Raw genomic sequence first — 9,956 nt, 5'->3', positions numbered from 1 at the left:
TTCAGTCACAGTGAAAATAACCAGGCGGGGATGTGTAAATTGTATTTGTCCTGCTCATTAGTGGGCAGCTAAATAGGATTAAAAATCCTCAATAACCATATATGTAAAACATGCAATTCATTGAAACAAAGCTGGGTGGATATAAAATCCAGTGAAAATGCACATTTACTGATATGATGCTCAGGAGGATGGATGGAGTCAGGATGTGGCATGTGTGCATGACGTCATTTCTCCATGTACTGTGCGCCATTTTGGAAGAAAAAAAAATCACGGATAATTTCCGTGGTCTTGACAGATCTGGACCCGAGTCTTCACACTGATTGTGGATGCTATCTATCTCCCCGAGCGCGCCGCACTGGTTGATAAGGCATTGGAAGCTGTGTACAACAAGAGCTGCTAAATGAAGCAATGGCGGGTAAGCTACTTTTTAAAGGGAGGGAAAAGGATCCACCTCACTTGGTGTGTGTGATGGCCTGAATCTGCAACTTGGCTAACCAGCGTTAGCGCTGGCAAGCTAAGTTGCTAGTTGTCAAACTGTGTCACTGTCAGGTCATTATTACCGCCCGATGAAGGGCGAGCTGGAATCACACTAACCCTGGTTTCTTTTTGCAGGAGTTGCAGGAGGAAATGATTTTCAGTGGTGTTTCTCTCAAGTAAAAGGAGCGATAGATGAAGATGTTGCGGAAGGTATGTGGCTAACGTTAGCTCGGCGGCTAGGCTACAGTGGTGGGCAGCTAGCTAGGTGGTCTGATGATGGTTCTCTGTGGGATTCACTTGAGGTGCACGAGAGCTGACGGCGGATGGACGCGCGTGCTTTTTTGCAAGACTGCTCTCGTGATTAGTGTGGACTTGTTTGTGGATCAGTTGCACAAACGCCCTTTCCTTGTAGATTACTGTGTGTCGCTAGCTCGCTATGAGCTAGGTGGTGGCTAAACTATTAAAGGGGGAGCGACCGTGCCCGTGACGTCAATGTGCTGCGTCCATAAATTGTCGAGTGACATCATGCTTGTTTTCATTCATACCTTAATGGGTGTACGTGCTTTTATGTGGTTATCGGTATTTTAAATTTTCTATAAGAACAGTGGGACCAGACTCAGCCTGCAGCCCATCACAGTAGCATTCTAGCTGCCATCCCAGCTACAGTGCGGAAGCTGAGCTGTGAGGTCTGATTCACACCAATTTGTCTTTTCAGCTGACATAATCTCAACAGTTGAGTTCAACTATTCTGGAGAGCTACTGGCAACTGGAGACAAGGGAGGCAGAGTAGTGATATTTCAGCATGAACAAGAGGTAAGGATCACACAGCAGTAACACCGTGCCAGAAGTGAAGCCCTAAGCTGTTGTTGTATATAAATATTAAATATTCTCTGAGCAGTATTTGCTTATTAATGATCATAAAACTGACCTTACAGCCCATTGTTAGTCAGTGGCCAGTTTAGATCATCATGCAAATGTAGTGTTTATAAGGGTTGGGGAAACCTGCACTCAGCTGAGACTGAGGAAGTCATTTGGATGAATGCCTCCCACTCAAAACGCAACATCCAGATGAGCAGAATGAGCTCTCTAGGACACACAACATATAAAAGACCAAGTTTATTGTATCCATTTCAACAATACAATTTATAGAAATTTGTTTTGTTGTGCTCACATATACCATAAGATGCATTCATCAGCACACAGCACAGAACAATGTAATGCGTAATAAAACTGCATGTAAGAACTGAAGCCTGCATGTATATTTTAGGAAGTAAACAGTTGTCAGAAACACTGGCTAGGAACAAAGTGTGAGTGGTATTCAAACTGGATATTTTATTTAGGTACTAAACTATCATGGGAAGGTGTTATAATAGTTTTTCTCAGTTTATTCATATATTTATGGAAAATATGGTAAAGCTACGATGAAAATGTGCTATTAAACATTGTTTAGTGCATTTCAAAAAGCACAATGCCATGATCATAGTGTTTTACATCAGTACTCCATAATGGAACTGTTGTGAAAAATCTACATGTGGCTCCACAGTGTAGTAGTTTATACATGGACTTGGTCTGTGGGTTTTTGGGGTTGTCTCAGGAAGACCAACTAATGTCTACTATGCAGAATCAAATATAAAGAGTTACCCACTTGGGCAGCCCACTTGTAAATAAGTGAGTGGCCGAAAATGTATTTTCATTTATTTATTTTGCTTGTTGTTTATTGTGTTATTTTCTGTAATGAGCTTTTTTTTTTTTTTTTTTTTTTTACATATTTATGCAAAAATATGAACAAGTAATGATGAAATCTTGTTTTTTTTTTGCTGTTGTTGTTTTTTTTTAATGCCCTAAACAATACCATGATTACAGTGTTGTTTTTGTTGCCTTTTCCCCCTCAGTCTAAGAATCGTCCACACCTGCGTGGGGAGTACAACGTCTATAGCACTTTTCAGAGTCACGAGCCAGAATTTGATTATTTGAAAAGTTTAGAAATCGAGGAAAAAATTAATAAAATAAGATGGCTACCACAACAAAATGCTGCTCACTTTCTACTTTCAACAAATGGTAAGAGCTTTTTTTCTGTTTTTCTTATTTGTTGATAATGAAGCACTATGTTCTCTCTCCTAAAGCCTTTCCTTTTTTTCCCCCAGATAAAACTATCAAATTGTGGAAAATTAGTGAAAGAGATAAACGAGCAGAAGGTTACAATCTGAAGGATGAAGACGGACGACTCAGAGACCCCTTTAGAATCACCTCTTTACGGGTGTGTTTAGCCGTCCCTCAGACCTGCCTCATTCTGAATATAACTCTGTGATAACCTTTCTAAAATTGATTGTTGTACATTTCAGGTACCAGTACTGATGCCAATGGATCTCATGGTAGAAGCAAGCCCACGGAGGATCTTTGCAAATGCGCACACCTATCACATTAATTCCATTTCTGTAAATAGTGATCATGAAACTTACCTCTCTGCAGATGACCTAAGAATAAATCTATGGCACTTGGAAATCACAGACAGAAGTTTTAGTATCCTTTTTTTAATATCAGAAAGCTGATTTTTAGATCTCTTAAAGTTTTAATAGCATTGCATCAATGTAAAATATAAGACTGCTAGCTCCTTAACAGTGTGCTAACAGATATTGTAGACATCAAGCCCGCCAACATGGAGGAACTGACAGAAGTAATCACAGCTGCTGAGTGCCATCCACATCAATGCAATGTATTTGTGTACAGCAGTAGCAAAGGAACCATCCGCCTGTGTGACATGCGAGCGGCAGCGCTCTGTGATAGGCACTCAAAGTGTAAGTACTTCTACCGTATTGTAGTGAAGCCATCGGTCTGTCTGGAAAATAGAGAAATTGAAAGTGCAGTGATTTCTGAAATTAACCTTAGTCTGACAATTTGTCTAGTTTTTTGTTTTTTCAAAGATGCATTTGTTACCTGTTAATCTAATTTCTTTGTCGTGATCTGTAATTCAATTAAGCGCTCATAAAGACTCATTCAAGAATTTGAAGATTTCCCCCCTCGCCCTTTCCCTTTATTTTCTAAGTCTTTGAGGAACCAGAGGATCCCAGCAGCCGATCCTTTTTCTCTGAGATCATCTCCTCCATCTCAGACGTGAAGTTCAGTCACAGCGGACGCTATATGATGACACGTGACTACCTCTCCGTCAAAGTTTGGGACCTCAACATGGAGAACAGGCCAGTGGAGACGTATCAGGTGCTTAAACATGCTTTTCCGGGGATTCAGTTTTAAATTACATTAACACTTGTGATCTTTTCTGGGACTTGGTTTTTATTTTTTTAAAGATCAACTTTGATTAAGGCTTGAAATAGTGCTTTTTCAGATATAAGTCAGAACTTTTGTCAGACTTCCTAAAGTCAGTAGTAACCAAATAGGGATATGGTCTATCAAGAAATGACATGCAAACTCCTAATGGAAGCTGATAGGTACCGGTTAGCCTTGCAACATGGATTAAATATGCGGAAGGCTATGTTTTATGTAAGATAAAGCATTGAACAGTTCACTTTACATTGTTTCATTTCAGGTCCATGAATATCTTCGCAGTAAGCTTTGCTCTTTGTATGAAAACGACTGCATCTTTGACAAGTTTGAGTGCTGCTGGAATGGCAGTGACAGGTATGTTTCCTTCCTGTTGCAAAGGACAATCGGTGGTCAAACTTTTGGTGTTACTGGAATAAATTAAAACATTGAGTTTATTTTTTACTCTCTCCGGCAGTGCCATCATGACAGGCTCCTACAACAACTTCTTTCGAATGTTTGACCGGAACACCAGGCGGGACATCACACTGGAGGCATCCCGAGAGAGCAGCAAACCACGGGCCACGCTTAAACCACGTAAAGTGTCCACCGGTGGAAAGAGGAAGAAGGACGAGATCAGCGTGGACAGCCTGGACTTCAACAAGAAGATCCTCCACACTGCCTGGCACCCCAAAGATAACGTGATAGCTGTGGCAGCCACCAACAACTTGTACATTTTCCAGGACAAAATCAACTAGAAGATTTGGGGCTCCAGAGGATAGGGCTTTTACCGTACCTGTGTAGTTAAGCCTACTACTTGTCTATCTGTATAAGAAGAAACAGCCTTGTTGTCCTCCTGGTGAAGAATTTGAAAGCACGTGTCTACTTTTTTTGCCACAGGAGGTTGATCCATAGGCCTGTTTTATTTTGAGTCTGAGCTTAGGTTGTTTTTGCCTTTGGCACCAGGGCAATCGACATGCCCCCCTGACCCAGAAAACCCAGTTCGGGTCTAATTGACAGAACGGCACTCCCTAGAGGTCAAACTCTTGAACGTTGGTGTTTGTGTTGACATTTTAAGCCTTCATTTCACAATTTAACGACAGAACTCTTGGAAGTACTTAAAAATGACGTCTTGTCAAGGTTGTATCATCAATTCAAAGTTTTTGGGCCCTCTGAAGCACGGATTAATGGCCAGTAAGCCTAACTGTAACATTCCCCCATTGGTCATGTATTCAGGCCACACAACTGGTGGAAAAGGCCATGAATTTGGAAAAGCGGACATGTTTCTCCCCCCGAACCCCACCCCCACCCCCACCTCTTATTTTACCCCAGTCAATACGGTGACATAATTTCACTGACTGTATCTACTCAAGTACACCTTGTCATCCACATAATAAAAGAAACTAAATCTACAGACGTGTTTTTAAATTTAGAAGTATGTATTAAAACATGTTTATTGCTTTGCATGTTTTTATGTTGTAGAGAGGTGGAAAAATCTCCAGTCACACCACTGTCTATTGAGCAGATCTCAAGAAAACCTTGTTAAGGAAATACCATTCGGGGCTACCAGTTTGAGAACCACTGTTGGAGACAACCTATAACGTGTTTGTGTCAAGAGATTCAAGTTCTAGTTTTTGCTCATGTTTAGGATGCAGGCTGGAAACTACACTGCACAAGATGGGGTCCAGGACAAAGGGAATCTGCAGCCTTAATACCTACTTCTATCAGTGACAGCTACAAGTTACGTCCCCCAATGTTTTACAAACCTCATGTGCATTATTTGTAAATCCTATTTTATAGTTATGTCCTCATATACTGCTGCTACACGTGGCTGTCTATGAAAACACCGAGGAGGAAATTGCACACCATACAGTTTGTGATAGAGTGCCTCCAGATCACGAGTTAAGTAGGACATTAAGACAGGCCTCATACATGTGCCCTTACTCATTTATTAGGGATGTCACCCAAATTTGAACCGCATATTGCAAATGTGGATCTTATCTCTGTAGTTGAGAACGCAGAAATGAAGGTTGACTACACAAAATATACTGATGAAATTAAAACAAACACATAATGCATTGTCTTTGTCCACTGATTCCTAACATGGTGGCAATGTATTCACTTGTTTATTATTTTGACCAAAGTTCAATAAAATTTTAATTGTGTTCATCTGCTGTTCGCCTGCTCTGCGTCATTGTGAATTAAATCAATTGTAACACAGTTAAGGTCATGCATACGTTTCACACTTTTAATGTTTTTTCATGATGAACATGCACCATTTCTATGCTGTTTGTTCTTTTTTTAAATCACAATTTATCATTGCACAACTAAGCAATCAGTAATGAGTGCCATCAACTATTCTAAAGATTCCCCAAAACAAATAAAACAGTCAAGTTAAATTTCTTTGAGCCATCTGCCTCCTCTAAAAAAACTGCTTGCATTATTTCAAATCAAATGTGATTTGAGTTCAATCAAAAGAAGAAAACGCAGTGATATACAATATATATATAATATATGTATATAGGTCCCCCAGTGTGCGAATTTTAGGAGCAAAAAGCAAAACAGTCATGTCCAGGATAGGGACTGCAGCAAGGAGAAGTGGACTGGCCACTGCTGTGTTCAGAGGTTTACACCCAAAAAACAGCAATGACTGATCTTAACTCTCCACACTGCTGTGGGAAATGTGGAACACTGAATTAAACTGGACCATGTCACATGGCTACTACATTTCCCTTGATCATTAGAAGGTCCCGTTTTAAGGCATGCCAAGATGGTTGCATGACGTTGATGCGGTAGTGCCAAGCGCCACGATCCTATTTAGGATGTGTTAGGCGCCTTCCAATATATATCCTACCAGGAAAGAAGAAAACAGAGAAATTAAGATGCTGCTTTAAAACATAAACACAACTGACTATATGTATCTACTGAAATAGTTTTTTAACCGGGTAAAATGCAAACTCAATGACCACCAAATTAGGTACAACTTTTCAGCCAATGGCAGCAACTCAAAACATTAAGGCATGCAGACATGGCCCAGATGACCTGCTGAATTTCAAATCAAGCAACAGAATGGAGAAGGTGACTCAAGGGAATTTGAACATGGCATGGCTACTGGTGCCAGATAGGCTGTTCTAAATGTTTCAGAATCTGCTGATCAAGTAGGATTTTCCAACACAGCCATCTCTAGGGTTTTCAGAAAACGGCCTGAAAAAGAGAAACTTGAACAGCAGTTCTCTGGTTGAATATGCCTTATTGATGCCAGAGGAGTATGGCCAAACTGCCTCAAGCTGATGGCAAGGCAACAGTAACTCAAATAACAACTCATTACAAGCAAGGTATGCAGAAGCGCTGCCCCTCCAGCTTAGAATGGGAAACTAAGGTTTTAATTTGCATTTGCTCATCAAAACTGGACATTAAAAAGAAATTGGAAAAACATTTGTTATAAAACAGAATTTGCTATAAACAACATGAAAGATCCATCCTGTAGTTTTCAGGCTGGTGGTGGTGGTGGCAGTGTAATGGCATGGGGGATATTTTCTTGGCACACTTTGGTCCCCTTCATACCAACGGAGCATCACACATATGGACCAAAATCTCTGAAGAACATTTCCACCAATTTGTTTAAGGTGTACCTAATCAGGTGGCCAGTGAGTTTATGTGGTAGTTTTTTTAATGTAAAAGTCCAAAATAAGATGTGTTGAAATAATGCTCTATAGAATAATAACCACAGGCTCCTAAATAAAGACAATTATATTCTCTGTCATTTTGAAGGTGATATACTTCAGGGATTATCCTACCTAAACCTATAAAATGTCAGACACTGAACTGGACTGCTGTTTATCCAGTCAGGCACTGTTCTAAACATCATTATGTTTGTTTTATTTTTACATATATTTCAGTGTTTTGTTATGATGACACTGTCATTTTTCTATCCTGCAAATCCTGCAAATGTTAAGAGATTATTGATTGGTCATCAGTTAATATACAAATACCAATTTTAAGTGCATGTAAAATGATCCCAATATTTATGTGAAAATAGAATACATCAGGTCTAGTGGGTCAACAGTTTCTGCAGCAACTCAAGAGGCTCCCGTACAGTTGTTTTTAGTTTTCACATACTGCCTGAGTTAAAGATTAAATGATGTTGCTTACCCTAAGCCAACAGCGAGTATGTGGGAAATGATAAATGATGGAAGGAAAAGCTTCAGAAAGTCAGAAGAGAGAAAGCCTCCCTTCTTCATGACGCTGGTTTTCCTGATGCTGAGAGAGGTTGAGCGCTTAGGGTGCTTCAGCAGGAACTCCCTACAGAGCGACACATTAATTTTTCATTGTTCTGAATACATTAAAATCAAGTGAACGCCAGTTTAATGTCACACCGGCACCTTTGCTCACACAGACATCATTTCAAATTCTATGAATCACAATTACAAATCATGGCATGTAATAATTATAGTTGGGGTAAAAGATTATCTCTAATTGTGATATGACTGCTTACTTTGGTGGACTGTTCTCAGGACGGCTAGACCAGTCCCAGATCCAGTCAGCATTTTTCTTCATCAGGTTCTCAACTTCCCGTATTCTCTCTTGGAAATCTTCATCTGACTAAAAGGAGAAAAATTAATTAAAAATAATAATAATAAAATTATGTCAAAATACATTTAGCTTTAACATGGTTATGAATAATGCATACAAATAAAACTACATATAAAGTAAACAGATTGTTTTCAACTTGTCAAAGCAGGAAAAGCCTGACTCAGCTGTTAAGTAAGGACCTCCTTTAAGTGGAACGCCATTATAATTAAGATTACTTTCCCTTGCCTGCTATAACATGTCCAAATTTCTGCTGTGAGAAAGGCTTAATGTACCTGTGAGCTGTTCCCCTCTGAGCCTTTCCACAGAAGAAGCGGGGTCTGTGCTCTGCGTGGGCTGTTGTGAAGAAGAAGGAGAAGAAGGAGAAGGAAACACATAAGGGAAACTCAGCTCACAACTTCTTCATATTACTCAACAAACAGAGGAAAAACATGAACTGCTCTTCCCCCTTCTGCCCACCCCCACCAACCTGTTGCACTGAGAGCTTCCTCTGGAGCTGCTCCTGCCTGATTCGTGCTGTGCTTCTAGCAACATATTCTCCATGTCGGCCGCCAGGCTGGATGAGGGAATTTGCTCCTGGCTTCCTTGTTGACTGGCACTTTGGGAGCCATTCCCACTGAAATGCAGCTCAACCCAGGAACCTTAAATCAAATGCAAAGTCTTTAAACATGAATCCCGGTTATCCAGTACTGCATCACAGGCCTATCTCGGCTAGGATGGGCATGCAGTCTCTGCGCATAAAGGAACAATAAACAAATGAGGACTGTTCTTAGCTTGCAGGCATTCTCATCGTGTCAACACTGCAGATTAGCCTTAATAACTAACTGGAACGATGGCCTACCCTGTATAGCTGTGTCTACACGTCTTATAAGTATATAAATCAATGTGGAGTTGAGATTCAATCTAGCTATTTAGCTAAACACCCCTATCGACTGGCTTTTCACGTGGTCAGGCTAGGTGACGTTATTTACTCGTGGTGTTTAACTATCGTCTACCGCTAACAACAACACTGGCAATGTATATTCGGCGTAAATACTTCACCTTGCAGACTCTCGTCAGAGGAAGTGTCCACCGGTAGTGACATTGCAGCGTTATAATGCAGTCTCCGCAGGTTTAAAGGCCTATATATCAGCGAAATGGTGGCGAAATGCCTGCAAGCAGCTGGAGCTCCAACTACCACAATAACAATGACGCAACATTGTGTTTATCTAAAATGTGATTGGCTCGGAAAGGAGAGCACGCGCGCCACGCTCTCCCTGCGTGTTGTTCATGCGCGTTCACGCCCGCGTACAAGGACACGATTTATGACCCACCTCGATAAACACGTATCCGAGTTATTTGTGAAAATGTTATGCAAGCAGCGCTACAGAGAAAATGTGCTTATGTCAGCTGACTGTGTCTCACATTTTTGGTTTAACCTTCACTGCAGCAGTTATACACATCTGTCTGCAGAGGGCAGTCATAACTAGGATGACCAGATCCCCACTATCCCACAGCTTGAGACAATGCCCCACATTTTGACTGGTTCTGTAGGATATGCACTTTTCTAAAGTCTGGCTTTTACCCTTTGTATATGAAGTGAAGGCTTTTTTATTATAGTCAGAAGGTCATCCGGTCAAATGCCATACTCAAAA

The 9,956-nt window shown here is 40.6% G+C and overlaps 2 protein-coding genes across 2 annotated transcripts; one reads left to right on the top strand and one right to left on the bottom strand.

Moving 5' to 3' along the window:
- Positions 1–240: 240 nt before the first annotated feature.
- ppp2r2d (protein phosphatase 2, regulatory subunit B, delta) lies at positions 241–5,368 on the top strand. The gene is made up of 10 exons (XM_031742253.2): positions 241–415; positions 613–687; positions 1,193–1,290; positions 2,370–2,535; positions 2,622–2,734; positions 2,820–2,997; positions 3,108–3,272; positions 3,521–3,690; positions 4,019–4,110; positions 4,211–5,368. Exons 1-10 carry the CDS (start codon positions 409–411, stop codon positions 4,488–4,490), a joined length of 1,344 nt encoding a protein of 447 aa, XP_031598113.1. The 5' UTR covers positions 241–408; the 3' UTR covers positions 4,491–5,368.
- A 585-nt stretch (positions 5,369–5,953) lies between these two features.
- On the bottom strand, positions 5,954–9,585 carry bnip4 (BCL2 interacting protein 4). The gene is made up of 6 exons (XM_031742254.2): positions 9,364–9,585; positions 8,792–8,963; positions 8,598–8,658; positions 8,228–8,334; positions 7,885–8,034; positions 5,954–6,582 (listed from the first exon to the last, which is right to left on the bottom strand). The coding sequence occupies exons 1-6, from the start codon at positions 9,404–9,406 to the stop codon at positions 6,546–6,548; spliced, it is 570 nt and encodes a 189-aa protein (XP_031598114.1). The 5' UTR covers positions 9,407–9,585; the 3' UTR covers positions 5,954–6,545.
- Positions 9,586–9,956: the final 371 nt, after the last annotated feature.

This window comes from Oreochromis aureus, linkage group 13 (assembly GCF_013358895.1).
Source record: "Oreochromis aureus strain Israel breed Guangdong linkage group 13, ZZ_aureus, whole genome shotgun sequence".
In the NCBI taxonomy this organism is placed as follows: domain Eukaryota; kingdom Metazoa; phylum Chordata; class Actinopteri; order Cichliformes; family Cichlidae; genus Oreochromis; species Oreochromis aureus.
This window is presented reverse-complemented; position numbering and strand designations above follow the sequence as displayed.